We start from the raw sequence: 20,506 nt of genomic DNA, 5'->3' as shown, positions 1-20,506 counted from the left end.
TAACGTTACTTTACATTGGAAAAGGTCCCGAAGGTAAACGAAACAAATCTTAACTTTCTGAAATGTGGTTGTGAAAACGCGAATGCGAGTTGAAAATGTAGTTTGACGGAGAAAGTCGTAATGAGACGCACCAGGCTGTGGTGGACCGCCGTCACTGTGTTTGCGTTTCTTCTTTATTGGAATTCGCTGTCGCTGGAGAAAAACGCGCGGCAGAACTTCGTCAAAAAGATGGACATTTTGTCCAAGTCTGAACAGGGAAAAACGTTATTGCATAAGCAATCCTTTCGATTCAACACCAAACGACTGCTAAGGGAAACAACAAAAACAACACGGGAAACAACAAAGCCGAATTTAGAAGACTGTTTTCGGACTCACATTGACTGGAAGCGGCCGGTAACGCCTAGATACAAACTCAGTCCAGACCGTTTTCTTATACCGAACTTACACAACGGACCAAATAACCAAATCGTCGGCTTTCAAGAGGCAGCCATGATTGCAATTATATTGAACAGGTAGGTTGTAGAGTAGATCATTTGGAAAAATCGTGCAGTTTTCGGTAGGCCATATCTATTATATTTTTATTTGCCGAGTGGTAATCACATTAGCCTGTTGATGCTGCTGTTGACTATAATTGCACTGTGATTGAAGAGAACACTATGCATTAACAAACTCTGCTAAAGAGCTTTTTCAGTGGGCTAGCTATACTTTACAGGTCAAGCAAAGTTTACCTATTACTCGCTTTAACAGGACGTTAGTGCTGCCACCGTTTTACTACCATCAGTTTGAACCAGACGACGGGCTGAAGCGGCTCGCAAAAGCTGAGGAGCGTTTAGACGTAAACGAGCTGAGAAAACTGGTATCAGTCATTCCAATCGAACAGGCCGCGAAAACTTGCAATAACAAGCTCGACGCTGTGTTTCACGAGCAGCCTCAAAAAGAGGTACATATATTTATATCAGTAAAGTTTATATCAGTAGCGGGTATATAAAACTTCCTTAGACATCTACAAACAGTCACTGATAAAACTAAATCACAATCCCGGTCATTTTATAGAGACGAAAAGATTTGCACAGTTTTGCAACTCAATAACGGTTCAGCTAGTTTCTTTGCAAGATGATTTATAATTTTTATGGTATCTGCTATTTTTAACCACTATACGCTATAAAATCCTTTGCTACACCTTCACTATAGTCTTGAGATTGTATTTTCTACAGGGTTCTATTATTGTTGCTTTACCTCGCTTCCATCTGGAAACTGGAATACGCGGTGTTAAATACAAACCTGGAGTTACTTTGAAGGAAATCAGAGGTAATGTATTTTCTCAACAACATTTTTTACATAACCTGAAATGTCAAAATAACTTGAATAAAAACTATTACACAAATATTTTCATGCATGATAATAATTATTTCTAAAATTAAAGAAAAAATGAAAAAGTTGTAAAGTCATACAACTGAATCTGTATTAGACATAAAGCTTGCGTAATAAATTTATTTGTATTTTTGCAGATCTCTACACGAAAGGCGGCTTAAACGACAGCCAAGTTCTAGAAATATTCGATTTAAGTAAGTTCAATGGTGGTTAACTATAACAACAGTAGTATAACACCGTCTGGTTGACATAATTTTTACTGGTTTGCAAAACAAAATATCATGCTGTTTACAAAACGATGATTTATTCTGAATGCTTTTTCAATTGTACAAACGACTCAGATTTTTTCTATCACGTCATTTTTTGTCACAAAACTCAAACTTATTAATTTGATGATAAAGATCAAATAGTTACGGTATAAAACATCACACCAGAAACATCAATTATGCAGAACTGCACTAGGCATAAATAATATTTAAAAAAAAGGAAGACTGGATGCTGATTACAAAAATGCTGTCAGTTTTTGTTTATCACCTTGCGTTTAGCTTTAACCGAACGATCTTCGATCACCTGATTTTATTAATTTGTTTCAGGTAAGGGTAACAATACTTGGTTGACGGGGCCTTTGTATAGTGGACCAGCCATCGACGAAGCGGACATAACTGGTGTACAACGATTTTTTGAATCTCCCGCTAAATGTGTCCTCTATCATCACCCCTTTCGACAATTTGGAGTCAAAACAAAAAAAATATGTAAGTGAATTAAAAAACACCAAAAGGCATGCTGTGATATTGATTAAGTTAAATAATTATAGCAAAATGCGACCAATTCTCTTTTGATCTGCTTTTTATACATAGCTTTCTCTACTTTGTACAATGATTTACTTTGTACAATGTGGGCTTTATTTCTAGTTATAATCTAATTTGAGTTTTACTAAAAATGCTTTAGTCTCTCAGTCAAAACGCAGAATTTGAGTTAATAGTCTTTGGTCGGAAAATCTTGAAGTGATATTTACAGTATGAAAAGCACAGCCTATGCACTAAAAAGCTACTATTTCCACAGAAAAATTTGCTTTTAACATTTCTATGGGAGTAAATTCCGATTTATTCTATTGAATATTATAAATTAATGAATTAAAAATCCAGTACAAAATATAGCTTATTTTATATTATGGAGGATTGGGTAAACTTAATTATAATCCAATTTGAGAAACCTAAATGATATAATTTAAATTCCTACGTAATTAAAAAAATCTAAAACTAAATCTAGGTTTTGAAGTTTGTAGGTAAGGCGGTAATTGAACCAAATATATTACTAAATGTGCCAAGGTTGGTATCGAGTTTTTAAGTAGTATTTTACATTTGGCAAAAAACGTATATGACAACAGTATTGCCAATACCTAGTTCAAACTGAATGGAACGTCACCCAAAAAGAAGTTTTGAGAGATCCATGGAGCAACTTAAAATCCAACGATGACGCGGCCATTCTTCTTACTGACATCATAAGGTACTCTCCGCCACCACAATACGTCCGTCGTCTGGCGCAAGAATACATCAACCAAGTTTTAACCAAGGGCGATGACGACCGAAACTACGTTGCGGCGCACTGGCGATATGACAAAGAGGTAGGTTACTTTATTCGTTTTGATATCAACAGGTGATTTTTGGTCAGCGTTATGTCGGCTATTTTTGAAACCGTGTTAAACGTTAAGCTCGAGCAGGTCGCATTGTTCAATAAAGAGACGTATATATAGTTATTTCCCAACTCTTTTCAATCGTTTTACCAAAGTCAATAGTATCCCATATTTCGATATTATAGAAGTCTTTGTAGTCAACGATTTAGATTTAGACAATGTGTTTGTTTACTTTACTCTTACAACCAGGCTATTGAAGACAAGATTTTAATATATTTATTTATTTTTATTCTAATGAGAAAAATGTGCTCCAGCCAACATAATTTAAAAGTCAATGAATTCGCAAGATGTCGTAAAGATCCACATTTCTCAGACTAACATATCTCACGAAGAAATTTTTTTGTCTTGTAAGAGACATAGGACTCATGACTTGAATTATCGTTTAATTACTTTTGTAGGATTTCTACCAATTTTTGTGCGTCGATCATTTTATGGAAAGGCGAAAGGGGATGTGCGCCGCGGTAAGGAGAGCTTCAAACCCATTGGGATTGGCCAAAGGTCTGGCTAACCTGACATCGCAAATGGGCTCTCGGGCTGTATACGTGGCCGCTCCACCAACGTTGAATGACTGGCTGAGATCCGTTCACAAAAAGTTTGACGCCATGAAAACCAACAGTACTCGATTTTTCTCGACTGACTCATTAAAAGAATTTATTTTCAGAAAGAATAGGTAGGTTTTTGTATATTTATATTTTTTGTTTTGTTTTAACGCGAAATCCATTTTGAGCAACAAAAGTTTGTGTGTTAATTCGGACTAATTGGTAATTACATCCTCACATTTAAATGCATGATAATAATTTGGGCTGCTGCTGAGTCACTGCACTAATCCAAATTACTTCCATAGCCTTTTAAAGGCATTTACAACATATTGGGTCACGTACACTGCAAGACCTTAAATAAATGTATTCTTGGACGAAAAAGCAACGTTACCTACAAACAAATTGATCTGTTATTTTTATACACACTGGTCTACAGACTATAAACATACATCCGTTCGAAGTATAGGCTATACAAAAACAACTAAAAAAAATATGATTTACAAGTTCCAGAAAATGCGAGAATCATCGCTCTCGAGACTTCACTGATGATCTCGTCTCGCAAGTCGAGTTGGAAATCTGCAGCAACAGCGGAACCTTCCTGTGGTCGGTGCAGAGTACCTGGTCCGGCCGGGCCAAGGTCAGGCGTAACGCCATCCTGGGCAGGGGAAGTCCCGGCGATCGACAGGTCCTAAAGTTTGTCGTCGAGACCCTGAACGGAGGGAAAAAGAAAAAGAAGAAAATAAACTAGACGGCACTTGATTGTGCTTAGTGCCAATGTTACGTTCTCGAAATGCACGAAAGGTATCCACTGTTGATTTTTAATAGGTGCGTTATCAGAAGTAAAATGGCAACTTTCAGAGACCCATCGTTACTGAATATTGCCCCTAGATTGTTGTGACGAAAAACATTTTATTTATTCAACGCACATATAAAACATTCAGGCATTTTATTTGTTACATCTCTGTGAACGAGGTTATAGTTTTACAGGGAAGTTTCGCACTAAAAGTCCTAAAATATTTGCATCGAATTTATTATTGTCAGTTTTGAAAATATTTTAAATCGTTATCTTAAGAATTTAATGTGATCTTCAGTCAAAACGTTGATATACACTTTGGAATATTTTATTTGCATAACATCATTTCTTCAGACTTTAGGCCTAATCTTTCTATAACATATGGGACATTCGTCCCAAACTTTTATCATCCTATGATTAGTAAACTTTACTCCTTTAGATAGATAAGGTTATCTGAAGTTACTATTGATATGTACCAATATGCGTATATATGTTCTCTTCACTTTTTTTTACATTTTTATCCCATACGATTATTGTAAAACTACCCGATAACTCTCTTATTAGAGAAATTCTTGAAGGAAGACACCGTCGTTAGTCACTGAACTATATCTAACATCCACAGCTTTAAGTTGCCATAGGATACCCGTTTTCCTAAAATTGCATACCTATTAGTTGCCTTTTGTTAAAATGTATAATGTTATCAAAAGCTAGATTAAAAAACACTATCGGTTGAACACTCTCCTTTAATTCCGTGATGCACAACGTTATTTAGGTGACGTTCACTTCCGATTAACAGAAAACTTCCAGTGGTCCAGCAACACCAATATCAAAATTTAGACTCACATTACGCGTAATACTGATTGTCCACTAGTTTTAACAAACTCATATTAATACAGTCAAAAATCCCAAAATATTTGCCAAAAAACAAATGCTTGTTTTCGTTCTTTGCCCGACGCCCTACTAGCAATATCAGTCTATACTGCTTTGTTAGTTAATATTATAGGCCTAATGTTTTTTAATGTTGGCATCGAGAACTTAGGAGAGACTAAATTAAGCTTCCTTTCAACGAAATAATGTTTTAAATGTTTTAGGACGTTGCTGCGAATTTAAAAAAAAATTATACTATAAATTGGGATAAAGCAATCCCACCATAAACGCTGCAAAATGTATTTAACAAAAACGCTCATTATTTTCATTTTACAATTAAGAAGTTCATTGATGTTTTCTATGGTCATCCAGGTTTAGACTAACTAGTTTAAAAAAACTACGCTTAAAAACCTTACAAGGTAATTTGTACAAAACTTTTCGACCACTCGATGCTTTTAATGCTTTTAAATTTATAGAAATTTGATTTAATTTACCTTCAAAGGCTGACATAAGCCACAATGTTTGCACACCTTAATCTATACGTACTCAATTAGTCAATAGTTGACAGAGAGTGCAACCGAACCCGAACCGGAACTTTATGAACCGGATTTGGGCTGATTTTTCCCTGACCGTAACCGAACCAGAGCCGTTTTTTGATTTTAAGAAAGCTGAACCGGAACTGAACCGAATATTTTGAACGAACCTCAACCTTAACCGAACCCAAACCTTTTAAAAAACGTCACTTCAGCATGACGTAAGAACTAGATTTTTAAAAGCTGAACCGAAACTGAACCGAATATTTTGAACGAACCTGAACCTTAACCGAACCCAAACCTTATAAAAAACGTCACTTCAGCATGACGTAACAACTAGATTTTTAGAAGCTGAACCGGAACTGAATCGAATATTTTGAACGAACCTGAACCTTAACCGAACCCAAACCTTTTAAAAAACGCCACTTCAGCATGACGTAACAACTAGTATTTTCATAGAGTCAACTACGTTTCTATTTTATTGTCAAAGGTTTTAATCACCAGGTGCTGTTTTTTTATTACTTCATGAAACTTAAATACGTTCAATAGTTATGATTGATATTTATTCTATAAATTTGTGGACTCTTTTAAACTGCTCCGAACCGAAACCATAAGAGTCAAAAGCTTCGACTACCTAAAATTTGAAGCTTTTCCGGTTAATTTTGAAAGAGAGACATTTGCAGCATTGCAATCGTGTCGGTCCACTTAATTACTACAAATAACATGAAAGTAATTTATACAACAAACAAACGAACACAAAGCATTTTACACATTATATACCTGCTGTCTACTATCACATTTTAAGTATTTCTCGATTGATGAGCGAAAGTATTAGAAAAAATGTTTTATTTTTGTTCAATTTAAAACCGAGTTCGCTGCTGTATGTGTTTGTAATTATTTATCTGATAAACATATATATTTGTTTCATACGTAATTTCTGGATTTGTCAAGTTCAAAATAAAACAATAATTTTGTTTAAGTTTAAAACATGAAATAGGCATACCCTTATACTTTCTTGTTTGAATTTTGTTTTCTGTGACCATCGTATAATAAATACAAATTTGATTATGAAGCTTAATTGCCTACTCATGAGCAAGCACTTATTCAGATTATATCTTTAGAATTACAACGTGGACAAGTGGAAGAACATCTAGATTCTAGAACCATTTTAAAGTTGATATGTTGTTGATCTTTGTTGATTTAGCAACTTACAATGCTACGAAGTTTAACAATAGATGAAACCTAATACCGTTTTAGCCCTGAGGCTGAGCCTTTTGTGTAAGATAGTGAAACGCGATCAGCAGAAAGAATGAAGGAAAGTCGAAGACACTACACAAACATTTGTTAGTAGCGCAAGACAGTTTGGCAGTTGACTGAAATGTGTTGTGCTGTGTTAGCTCATTTTATATCAAATTAACAAACATACGTGTATCCTGCGGAACCTAGTGAGCATATCTGTCATTTTGGGAAATATTTTCACCTGTTTTAGCGTTTTGCTTTTTGTATTCTGGAAACTGTTACAATACGGCCAGGTCATTAGAAATAATCCTAGAAGTTTTTAAAGCATCATTTAAACAATGTAGTTGAATAAAAGTAATCTTATAGCAACCAATTTATAGTTTACGTCCGCGTCGGTTCAGATGTCATTAAGTAACATCTTTGTCAGGTGATTTTTATAGTTTTCGCTGTAGTTCTACAACTGTAACTTAGGACAATAAATATGTTGTATGACGAGAGCAAATTCTCTAACGGCAACCAACAGCAGACCGTATACTCGGTTCCACCTCCAGCCTACCAGCAACAACATCCAGTTGTTGGCCAACCAGCTAGTCCTCCACCCCAATACTATATGCCAGTTCAGCACCGTACCGAGGTAAGCAAAACATGTAGGTCGATATGAACTTCAGGGGTATCTACAAATGCTTTTTGATTTTTTACTTTATTTTGGTATTTTATGCGTTAATAAATGCGTTTAGAGTAGAAATTTAAAAAATATTCTATATTAACTTGTTTTGCCAGTGCGTTAACTATTTTTCACTAAACCATGGAACGGCTGTATTGCCTTGACCGAATACTGTGCTGGTTGAAATCAATGAATATTATGTTCATACACACTAGTTGTCGCCCTAGAGCTTTATTTTAGGTCAACGAGAAATTGCGAGGTTTATCTTTGAGCAGAAGAAAGGTTTTGTTTTTGCCACATATTTCAAATGATTTGAGGATGCCTTCAGTAAAACCGATAAAAAACTTTAAATGAATGACCTGTAGGCCTACACCTCCAGTTATTGATTACAAACGAAAGACCATTTACTTCGATCATTTCATTTCAGCAAAACCGAAGAATTGTTAAAATTTTGGTGATTCTTTTCGGCACAATGTTTGTGCTTGGCACCTTAGCAGGAATTGCGTACGCAATTTATTTTGGAGTAAGATGTGAGTATCTTAAAGTTCTTGAACATTTTTGTTTTTTTCGATTGACAGGTGCGTAATAACACCCAACAAATAGAGCGATATATAGGGGTGATTTATAAACTTGTGGTGCACTTTGGGTTTAGTCAAATACCAAGATATACAATTTAGTTAAATGTTTAACGTTTGCAGATTTCATATGATTTACCCTAATAAATAAAAATATGGTATTTGGCCATAAGCAAAAAATAATGAGCAATAGGGTTAAAAAATTACGTTTATTGCTAATGAAAAAATCGATGCACAGCTTAACCGTAAACCGTTCTCTAAAAATATACGAACTGATATTTAAAAAAAAAAAAATTTTGCGAACGCGGAAGTGATATGAGTTGCAACCACTACTCAGGGCATCCATATCTGCTCTGATTTCAATTTAAAAAAGTATATTGTACAGTGCATGGACTCTAATAATAAACATGCCAATCAAATTTGCCATCTTAGAGAAAGCGACTATGAATTCAACTATATAGTGTACAATTAAAAATAAAAATGTGTTTTATAGTCGCATATTGAAATCAATGTGTTGATATTACTGTCGTAAAGTTTATATTAATTATATTATCGCAAGCCCGCACCTACTTCGGTATTATGTTAATATTCTTGAATGTTTTAGTAAGGCTATCTGATAAAACATGATGCGTTTTTATTCAGTACAAGATCAATTTGCAACTGCGACGATCATTATCTTATTACTTTTTTGTTATTAAATCTTTAGTGCACTTTATGTTTTGTTTAGGCAGTATCGCAAAAGAAAAAAACATATTTACAAAATACAAACTTTTAATGTAAAAGCATATAAGCCCTTTTATTTAATACCCAAGTCCCCCAATCGGCAATTAAGCCATCTTTACCGATATAACGGATCGTAGTTAACGTGAGCAATACTTGTGTGAAATCTTACAGTTTACATAATGTTCTTTATTGTAAAATATCCATACCGTGGATTGCTTGACATCTTTCCTTTATTATATTATTCTGTTGAATTTTTTGTGTAGGCTTCGTATTGGACGGCTGTATTCTTAACGCGAAATGTCGTCTATCGGAATATAATACGTTTTTGACTCATCATGAAAATGACAGCCATCGAAAATTCACATATGCCATTCTACTTAATGAAAAGTTTTCTTGGTGGCCCTCTACATCTCGCGTGCTGAATCATCATCCGGTGCTTAACACGCCGGCGTAATCGGAAATCTGTCTGTATTTACGTAACCCTTTAATTAAATCCGCGGCCGAGTGATAGCGCGTCTTAATACGCGCGAGAACCGGTTTCGCTTCAGCGAATGTTTCGACGGTACCAAGACCGGCCCGCTCTTTTCTGAGCCGCGCCCAACGCCTGTCTATATAATACCTAAATAACATTGTTGAGGCTGGCTTTTGAAAAACACCAACCGGTGTCAGCCTTTGTCGTCTATACTGCCCTGGGCACCCGCGGACCTTTGTTCGCACGTGCTGAGTACCGAGGAAACCGGTTTATCTGAAAAGCAGCCTGTAATCTTTCAGCCGCCGATGATCTAGTGTCTTTTAGCATGTCACTCGTGTGTTGTTGACCGAAATATGATCTTGTGGCAAAAAATGTAACCGGTCTTCTTTACTTAATAAGATCGTATACACTATACAGTGTTGAGAAATTTTCATGAGCATTTTGAAAAGCATAATGCTAACAAAATACGGGACTATTTAAACATAAACGCGTTTCCTGATACTCAGTTTAGTAATATTTGTAATAACATCTCACATTCTAGAAAAAAAAAACATTATTATCGCAAACGTCTAACCACCCGAAAAAAATCAATTTTATATATTTACCAAGCAAAATGCCACAACAGGATTTTCAAATAAAGATCGCGGCCATCTTTTAAAAGGTTTGCTTATTTACCACGCAAGTGCAAAAAATGTTTGTTTGTTTTTTAATATGTCTCAGGTAATTTAAATAAATAAAAAATATACATGCCATTTAATTATGGGAAGTAAATGTTTTACAGGTTTTGTAACAAAATAATATTACTAACGCTTTTCGCGATAGAGGATAGTCATTGCATACAAATTCACGTGACTTTATTTTTATTACTTAAGGTTTTATTATTGAAACGAAAGACTAGTCAGCGCACGGTTTTATTAAGCCCGGGCCATTTACAAAGAAGCAAACATTTTTTAGTTTTAAGTACTTTTGATCAGCATAACAAAGACCGACTGACTTTAAAGTTTAAATAAATATTCGCCAAATGTTTTGTGATTCACTTCATGATAGAAAAAATGGCTGAGCATACAGGCGTGGCCAAAACGACAAACAATGAGACGTTATCGCCGAAATTTTAGTGCTCAAATATGCAATTGGCCTACTCTTAAGGGCATAAACCTGTTTCGCCGTTTTGTCGATTCTGTTAAGGCAGTTTGTCGTGTCCATTGAGTCATAAAACAAATAAACTCGTTGACTTGGATCCTTTTGAAGCAGAAAAGGCGACTCATTTCCATGTATGTCTATTCACTTTGGAACATTATTTCTGCTTTAAAGTCAGACTACTGATCCGAGAGATATTCGGTAATTTTTTGTTTGATTTCCCTGTCACGTGCTACACTGAATGGTTTATATCTAAAAATGGGCTAAACCAGTGGCCGGCAAACACCGGTCCGCGGGAGTTGGTTACCGGTCCGTAGCGGGGTTGTCAGATTAAAATTTTGTTTAAACACGAACTGTACGTAAAAACCTGGTAAAAAGTCAAAAATAACTAAATGTATTTTTATATATAACACATTTACCTTCGTTTTAATATAGCCTACTACTCCATTGTTGATTGGTCTAATAAAAAATCACAATTAGTATCAAGCTCGTTAGGTTCAAAACAACTAGTGTGTTAATGTGGCTATATGAGTTACATAGCACGTTCACAACATCCATAATGCATATTTTTATTACCAAATCTAACTTCTAGTACCGGTACTTACAATATGTCAAAAAATGGGCTAAAATATCATGTGTTCTAATTTTAAGCGTGCTCATCTTAAAGTGCAATAGAATTTCATGTAAACAATGTTTAAAAACTATATCCCATAATGAAATCATTTATTATTTTGATTAGGCAGGAAAGGTTTCGAAAAAAACGTATGTATATTAAACACCATTTTTTTCAGCGCATTCCAAAAACGATTCATCATTTTCCCTGCTTTTGCTGATTGTTATTACTTGATCAAATTAATCGTTATAGGTGACCAACCAAACATTGGGCGAGAATTTAACATCAGACTGTCTCGCTTGTACATCGCATTTGGTGATTTATCACACGTTGTTTGAACTTTTCCATGCAACTCTAGTTTAGATATATGCACGCAGGACTTTACTCACTTTAACAATAATTTATAAAAATAGCAATACTAAATCGGGACTTGCGGGAAATATGGATCGAGTTAAGCTGTTTCAGGCAGATGCGGTGGTGCGATGACGCACTTGTGTGAGCTGGATTTCGAAGCCTCGGATCATCTACAATGACTGTTTCGCTGGCTATTTTCGGTGGCAGCCGTATTTCTGGCACGTCAATGAACCTGATACGTCAATGAAGTGCAAGACTATACATGTTTGACGCGTAGTTCTATGAGTTGCAGGAAATCTTTGGAGCTATAACCTCACAGTTTTGCAATTTCTCCTTAGGTTGATTAGAATAAGAATAAGCCGTGGTCATTTTACAAAGTTATCTCGAGCCAACAGTGGCGTGCGCATTAATGTTTTTCGTGCAACAAGATTACATATAGTTAACAATAACATAAGGAAACACATACACACAAAATTAGCTGCTTGATATAATAAATATTTTCGGTATGTCGAATGGTAAGTGTAAATACTTTTATAGTTGCAAGGGTACATATCATTCAGTGGGAAAAAATTTGACGATTTAAGTTTTTTTAGAACACATAATGCTGAGGCCGAACATTTGGTTTTGCGAAAATGTAAAAAAAGACTTTTTCATGTTTGAAGTTACAACACGCGCGACGAAAATGCATTCGAACAAACATTAGCATTAACGACAGAAAATGTGGTATGTAGGAAACTATACGTATAGTTTGCTACACAATGCAACAACTAAAAAATCTCCAAAATCTGTCATGTGGACCACCAGGAAAGTGATGCAGACCACCAGGAAAATAAAGAGAAATGCAGCGTCCTGTTATTCAAAATCTTATAAGAAAAATGCCGTGGCGCGAATCACCGACAGGAAAAACTGGTCCCGATTTTGCAGATGTCTTTGCTCCCAAGAACGCGCGGCTAATCCGCGAGTCGCTTGTCATGCAAACACCGCGGCCAGAAAACCGCGCAAACTGATTCCAGCCTGCTGGTGTTTATTCGGAATCTCTTGCATCCAGCTTGCTTTAGTTTATTTAAGCATGACTCCTTTGATTTTAGTATAATTTTGTTTGACTAACCTGCTTATTGACATGGGAAAATAATTTGTAGCATTTTGTAACAACAAAATTTACTGTATAACAATTATACAACTACATATTACAACACAAGTATGTTGCAAAAAAAGTCGCACCAATTAACTTTTAACGTTGATATTCAGAAATATTTGAAATGTGTTGGCTTCTTCGGGTGCCTTTATAGTGTGAGCCGTTATCGTTGACACGAATCTTTAGAAGAGCCTAAACACCGAATACACATTGTGTATATGTACGTTTCATTTGTTGGCTTTTAGGTTTAAAGGGATAAATATTTTTTGTTCTTCTCGGAGTTCAAGAGCCATTGTCATTCGTCGAAATTTTGCATTTCTTACTATTTGTTAATCATCGCTCAAGTTAATAATGTCAAGCATAATATTTAATCCAAACTGACTCGAGAAAGCAACCGTATCCATCGCGGTTTCCCGGAACGCAATTAAGCGCAAAACAAAATTTTGGCACCGGCCCAAATCGGATCGAAGATCTTGCCTAGAACGCGTAAAGCGCCGGTGACTAAGCTTTTGTAAAGGCCGCAAAAATTGCCCTCCGGGTAAGATGCAGAGGTCGGCATTGGTCTAAAAATGCGAGCGCCGAGCATCCGCGGTCCATCTAAACATACGTGTGCCTGCAGCTAGGCACGGATGTCGGGTATAAAACGCGCCGCCGTCCGTTTCTGGGCGGAGTTTGTTGGCCGAACAGACGATCACGTCTTGTTATGCACGTACCGAACGAGACTACAGGCCGACTGGTTTTGCGGAGAGTGTCAGTGTTGTTAATAAGAGAAATATTTTAGGAAGGTGTTAATTTTTCTATGCTTAGACATGGGCGGCCCAACAGGATGGCAAGGGGAGCACTTGCCCCCCTCTGGAATTTCAAAATGCGACTATTATTATTGTTTATAAGTGTAATATGTATTACTTATGAAGGTTTAAAATATTTTACATTAAATTACGTGTAGAAATTCATATTGCCCCCCATTGGAAAATTTTCTGCGGGCATCTCTGCTTGTAGAATGTAGACCATACAAACAGTATGCGTAGATGACGTAACTTTATTTGGGATGTTTTTTTTTAACTAATTATAGTTTGTCTTAACACATAGAGAAATTTTTATGTTGCGATTGGAGACAATTATTTAGCTCTTTACGTAATCTGTTTTATTTACAGGCAGCACACGTAAAAATAAAATGTTGCGCAAACTCCTCTACCACCGCGGAATCGACGACGAAATTTCCACCTACGTCAGCGATTACGTCACGGGATCGCTTTGCCTCTTATTCGGGATCGTCACGCTGATTATGGCCGCTGCGGTGACAAGAAGGAAAAGGAGGACGCGAAGCTGGATGAAAGCTCAGGACGGCGAGGACAAGACAACAAGGGGAGACAGCAGATGCGCTGAAGTCTGCGCAGTGGACCTTCGCGCAAACCAAAGAAAGCTTCGCGGAATGCCAAACGATTCGAGCGACGCGGTTCGCGAAAAAGTCCGACGCCTCGAAGCAGTTGTGAAGGTGAAAGCGATTTTCGGCCTCCTGTTTACCGCTTGCGGCGCGATGCTTATTCTAGGAGGCATGACTCACGGCCAAGTACAACGCGTCCACGTGTCGCTCTGGCACAACGAGGACTCTTGGTCGGGCGATCAGGGCACCAATGAGGAATTCGCGGCCAACACGGTCAGGAAGCTGGAGGCCTACCTATCGCTGTACGTAACCTGGCAGTTCGCCAACATCTGCGGCGGACTTGTCGCGTCGCTCTTTGTCTTGTCGGTGCCATTTACGATGGCGCGGGAAGAGGCCGCAAACCGGCAAGTATCGCGGTCCCGCTCCGGGTCAGGGGTCACGTCTAGAAGCCGCTCCTCCACCAACAACTCGGTAGCTTTGCTGGTGAGCTCGCTCAGGACAGGAAACACCGGCTGTCGTCGGGGCTGGGGCGCTCGGCGGTCGCTGAAAGTCGCAATGCAAGCGCTGGCGCTGGTTCTGGCGGTTGCCAGCGTCACTTACCACGCGTGGAATGTCGTCTCGTATCTCGGGGCAATTCAAGTCGACCGGGCGGCGCTGAATCGCATCAGGAGCGGCGATGGCCCCGCGCGCGACGCCGCAGACACCGCAACCGGGAGAACCCGATCGCCACCGTTCGCCGCGACCTTTGCGCTCGAGTCGGAAGGCAACCAAGAAAGTCTCGACGTGCTCCTTGACGACTTTGCCGCCGGCCAAACGCGAAACGCTACTTCGGCTTCCAATTCGCTGCTGTACGACTTCTTTCTCGACCGGAGGAATCACTTCGCGGTCACGAACGCGTCGTTAAACGAAAGCCCGGCGCCGACAAACCACACGAATTCTCCTTATCACGAGACGACTGACGAAACGCTCGTGGCCATCTCACCGCTGGAGAACGGCTCGGATTTCCGGTCGTTTGACTTCAGTAGCATGTGGGGAATGGACGCCACGTCACCGCTGCTCGGGCTGGCCGTCTTCATCTACGCGTGCTTTGTTACTTACCTGGCGCTACGTGTTTTGCGGCGAGGCGCCGGCGAAGAAGAGAGGTGTCGCTGCTGCTGTGAGTGCAAAGAGGACTTGATACTGGAGAGCTGCGGATGCTGGACGGGTGCGGTGGAAAACGAGTCCGCACATGAACCAGCCGAAAATGTAAAACCCGGGCTGATTTCTGGTTTAAAGTCGCGCAAGAAAACACAAGTTGGTGGAGCTTTTTCGCCCTTGCTTCTAAGCAGCTGCGTTCGATTTTTCGCAGCTTGGGTGCTGCTGGCCAGCGGACTGATTCAGTTCGGTTTCTCGTCGCAATGCGGCGGCGAGCACGCCATGGCGCAACTTGGCTGTCCGTTTCCGGACCACTTTAACCACAACAGCATTTATCACGTGGCCATGGGGGTCGCTATGACGATGCTCTTTTTTACCGAGGCCTTCAGCTCGTGGTAATCAAATATGCAGTAAAACTGAGCAGCAATGCGATTTAATATTGGTTTTATACGCAGACAAAGCTCTTTAATTCAGCTTCAAATTTTATTGACTTGAATTTACCGAAGTGCGTCTTTGTGCGATCTATTTCTGAACGCTATTAAATAGCACAATATACGTGTAGAAATTGTAGCTTTGCTGATTCTGGAAAATTCGTGTTTGTTCGCCCGGGGCTAAACGGCGCGTGATAAGTCATGTCGACCCTGATTGCATCTTTGGCACAGTCATCCAGTGTTTGTAGCTGAATGAATCGTCGCCATGATGCATATCGAGGGAGATATTATTTCTATTAAACAGGCTACAGACTGCCTCTTAAACTTCCATTCACCTGTGTCATGGCAAAGTCTTGTTATGAACATTTACCGTAAATACAGAGCATTCGTACAAGTGCTATCAATCACTTTGGCACCCTAGGTTTACTAAATTGCAATTTACATTCACGATTATACGTTAACCCGTCTCTCGTTTGCAAAGTGCCGTGTCACTAGTGAATCAACGCAAAGTCGCTCTTCAAAATGCGTGCTTTTGCTTCTTTTAAATTATGCTATATTATTGCGCAATGCAAGCCTTCTTATCAGCATGAATCGTCAACTCAAATGTATCGAGGCACAATGCTGGTAAAACTGTCAAGTTACAGTTGTTCTTATATTTATTTTTGCGCAAGTTTTCGATGTGCTTTGTTGTGCACTATATTAATTTCCTTCCATTATAATCGCTACTGATCTTGTGTGAGTGTGTTTTTAAATAAAACCTTAAAACAGTTACTATAGGCCTACCTACTTATAGAGTTTGAGATTTAAACGGCTGTTTTAACCGGTCGAATAGTGACAAAACAGACAAAAAAGTTCCTCTACAACAGGGGTCGGCAACCTTTATCTAGTTGCGGGCCAAAAACAACCTCAGAAAGGTCTTTGCGGGCCACACGAAATCTTAACTAAAAATTGTGTTATTAAAGTGTTAGAACAACTGTGAATCTGGCGAGCCTCGGATTGTTTTTCACTTAAAAACGTGTTTAGTTACATTAGAGGATACAGTAAAGTGTTGGTGCAAACCGTGAAAAAAAGCGTTTGTTTGGTTTAAAATTCGAGTTCACACGTCGTCATCCATATTACTAGTAAAAAGTATAATGAAACTACTTTGAGGAAACGCGATAACTTCAATGGTTAAATTTGTTCAGTGTTTGTTAAGTCCGTTTTTTTTACAATGTATACTGGCATTTTTTTTCTTACAAGTTTTTATTACTGTGCCGATAATAGTAAAATGTTAAAAAATATATGTGCAATATTTTTGAATACGTTTTCCGTTTTACCGCGACGCCCTTGTCTGTCAGCCTTTCACACCGCAACGGTAAAGAAGCGCTGACCTATAATTTAAAAGACAGCATCAAAACTAAACAAACGGGATGGATAAAGATCATTCGCGCGAAGCGGGAAGATTTTTCGCACTTAGGTATATAAATTTTCAAAAAGTTTGTGAAATGGACTCGTATCTAGTTTTTCAAAACGGCGACGGGCCGGATGAATTACACTGGCGGGCCCCCGCGGGGCCGTAGGTTGCCGACCCATGCTCTACAACTACAATAGATCCACAGTACATTATATAAGTCTACCGCACACGTTTATATAATATACTTTTCCCTTTTTTGGAACTTAAGAGGTTTTCCAAACTCTTTTCAAATAATGGATAAAGTCATTACATTTCGTTAGTTACAATTTGATGACTATAATGTTAGCAAACTAAATAAAACTGCGGTGTAACTACGACGATTCCTTATACACATTTACAAACTCTCTAACTTTCAAGATAAAATCTTAACCAGGTTGGCCAATATTTCATTTTTAAATCGGAGTGGCGTTACTCATAGTCGTTATGGTTATTCAAATACAAATAAAAGATAAAATACACTAAGATGGTTTTCAGGGGTAATGGCGCACATTGTTTATGCGTATTTCTTTTGGCATAGACTTGTACGTTCAGTAAAGCTAACATGCTTTTTATGTGTTGCCCAATCACTGGTATCTAAACACCTATTAGGTGTAGCACTGTACATTCCAAGGTTACACAACGGATAAGGTGGTTGTTGGGAACATATAATCCCAGCCCGCAGAGTTAGGCTATCGGCGGAACATGACCTTCAGCATACTATCAAGCCAAACCACTATATTGCTTTAACCTGTTTTGGCTTGCATCATCCTATAGAAATTATAAATAGTTCGCGGCAGTCTTGCTCGTATTTTTTTTTCAGAACCACTGCTCTATAATGCAGATTTTGTAGTGTTATAGTTTACATATCACCCCGAAGTGCTTTTGACGTGTAAAGCTATTCCAATAGTAAGATTTGCGTATTGACGAGTATTGTGCTTTCAATCTAAAAATATACGATCGGACAAAGATCGTCTGCTTAAATCGCAACAAAATGACGCTTTGTTGCTAATACTGCTGAAAAAAACCTTTTGTCCTAAGACCTTAGCTATGATCTGTTTTAATGTCATGGTGTCATCATTGCTATGCTAAAAAATCTGAATGGCCACCTATTAAAACTTGATTGCTGGATCCAATGGGTTATAGACAGATGTTTGACATCGGGCCAATCCTGCAAATTCTTTCGTTCCGTTAGCAAGATTTCATTGCAGGTTTAACCCTGCCGTGACATTCAGTTTGCAGTTTACGGGGAGTTGAAAGAATCGCTGAATCATTGTGATTTATGAGATCCTTTAATCTCGACACTTGAATCAGGTTTTTTAGCCCTTAAAAGTGATTTCATGTAATTTGTTGCAATTATTTATTTTCATATCATGAAATAGGACACACAGCAACGTGATATATAATGGTCATATAGAAGTGATTAATAAATTTGTTTATCAACGTTGTAATTTTATGATTAAAACTGGTAAATACCATATTTAATCTCGACAATGCTGGAAATGTGGTCAATACAACATAAACGGTGCCGTAAAAATCTGTTTTATCATGTTATGTAACATTTTCGGTTTAAGTTAAAGTATACGAGCAAGGTAATTCAAGATCCAATATTGCAGATCAGAGCTTACAAAACTTCAGTCGATGCCCCTTATAGATCTTAAAGCGTTTCGCTACCCCTTCCCTTTGACAGGGATGAATAGAACATTTCCTGTTGCACTGGTTGCACGCATTTGTTAAGGTGTATCCCCAGGGTTTTGTTTATCAAAAGGCGAAAGTACCAAATTCATAAAGATGCGACACTTTGTGCAAAATTGTTGCATTCTATTTACGTTTCCTTAAACTGACCACTTACCCCCCTGCAACATGTCGAGTCCAGTTCATGTCTATGGTGTACATATTCAACTTCATCAGTTGACATCTTTGATGTTTTTATTATGGGTACGATAATTAGGAATGACAAGCTAGTTCAATATACTCTTTATTTAAATAATAAACAACAATTAACGTACAGGTTGTTTTAACAAAGTTTGTACAAATTAAAATTAGGCTGTCGACGATACATTTTGAGCCATGTTTTTTTTGTGGACAACTCTGGTGGCTATGCATCTTATTCAATGTTTTGTTCATTATCGGAATTTTAAACCTGGACTTATTCCTAACAATTTACAACCACGCCGCAGGGCAGTAAGTAAAATGTTTCAGTGGATCGATAAATAACAACTCAAATTCGAAACAGGATTTGTGCATGAAATTCACCAGTGATGTCGGCCAAACTTTCTAGTGATAAAAAAGGTACCGCCTACTTGGAAAATCTGAAATTTTTCTACACATTATTTAATGCGTTTACAACTTGTGAAACTGTCGAAGTAATAGTGCTTAAAACACGGAAAATTCCTGGAATCCTATTCTAAAAATTTGAATAGTCTTATTACAACCGAAACTGATCTGACCGCAAAAAAATAATTGTTAATGAAAAGCTAATCAACGTTTTCTTGGCATTGCATTTGACATCAGCCTAGGCAACGGCCCTAAAAAATATTTTCCCCATTTTATGTTTAAATGACTTTGAAATAAAAAGTAATTAAACCTCAAAATGTACTTTTATTGGCATAAGAACCGTTGCGTTGATTTCATCCTTATAAGGAATCGCAGAATAGTCATGGTAATATAGTTCGGCAAAATGTTTGTATTGCAACTAGCAAAATTTTGCTTTAAGGCTTTAATTGCCCAAGGGCAAAATCCGAGATTGCAATCAGAAAAATACGTTCCATACCGGTCAACCCAGCTTGTATGGCGAGATCTAAATGTATTCAAATAAGAAAAGAGTTTACCGAGCGACTAAACTTGAAAGCACCAGTTTGTGTTACATAAGAACAATGTTTTGGTGTAAATTACAAAAATGGACCTCAATAATGTATTGCAAATGGCTGTTCGAGGTATGTTTTAAATTTAAACAACCAAATATTAAAGTTTTTTTTGTTTATGTATTTTTCCCAACATTTTCTGGCACTGCGAGGTTGGATACTGTAATTATCTGAGCAATGGGTGACTTGTCTGCCAACAAAAGTATTTTATCATATCAACCTACCTATGTAATAAGTCAAAACCTTCGCCATTACTTTGGTTTAATGTGTCGTAATCGCCAGAACCGCAACACGACACGTTAAACAATAATGACGACATATCGCGACGGAGTTTCCACGCAAGCCGAAGATTGTGTTGCTAAAGCTTCTTGCCGAAGGCGAATGACGCTCAGGTGACAGGGCACAAATAGATATGCTGATCCGGAAGCATTGTGTTTCCACACTTAAGCAGTAACTAGACACCGTTTAGCTGCGCGGGAATATATTTTAGATAGAAAACCGTTGGTGGTATCTTGCAGTTACGTAACAAGCAACGGAAACCGGTAAGTAAATGCAA

The 20,506-nt window shown here is 37.9% G+C and overlaps 2 protein-coding genes across 2 annotated transcripts; both read left to right on the top strand.

Moving 5' to 3' along the window:
* Positions 1 to 120: 120 nt before the first annotated feature.
* Positions 121 to 6,868, top strand: LOC146147813 (uncharacterized). Its single transcript, XM_083387942.1, has 8 exons — positions 121 to 263; positions 649 to 940; positions 1,215 to 1,308; positions 1,509 to 1,565; positions 1,965 to 2,123; positions 2,775 to 2,995; positions 3,463 to 3,734; positions 4,114 to 6,868. The coding sequence occupies exons 1-8, from the start codon at positions 121 to 123 to the stop codon at positions 4,349 to 4,351; spliced, it is 1,476 nt and encodes a 491-aa protein (XP_083244068.1). The 3' UTR covers positions 4,352 to 6,868.
* A 602-nt stretch (positions 6,869 to 7,470) lies between these two features.
* LOC146147812 (uncharacterized) lies at positions 7,471 to 16,391 on the top strand. Its single transcript, XM_083387370.1, has 2 exons — positions 7,471 to 7,669; positions 13,863 to 16,391. Exon 2 carries the CDS (start codon positions 13,883 to 13,885, stop codon positions 15,623 to 15,625), a length of 1,743 nt encoding a protein of 580 aa, XP_083243496.1. The 5' UTR covers positions 7,471 to 7,669; positions 13,863 to 13,882; the 3' UTR covers positions 15,626 to 16,391.
* The last annotated feature ends 4,115 nt before the right edge of the window (positions 16,392 to 20,506 follow it).

The sequence above is a fragment of the Ascidiella aspersa genome, chromosome 4 (genome assembly GCF_963924565.1).
Source record: "Ascidiella aspersa chromosome 4, kaAscAspe10.2, whole genome shotgun sequence".
Lineage (NCBI taxonomy): Eukaryota > Metazoa > Chordata > Ascidiacea > Phlebobranchia > Ascidiidae > Ascidiella > Ascidiella aspersa.
This window is presented reverse-complemented; position numbering and strand designations above follow the sequence as displayed.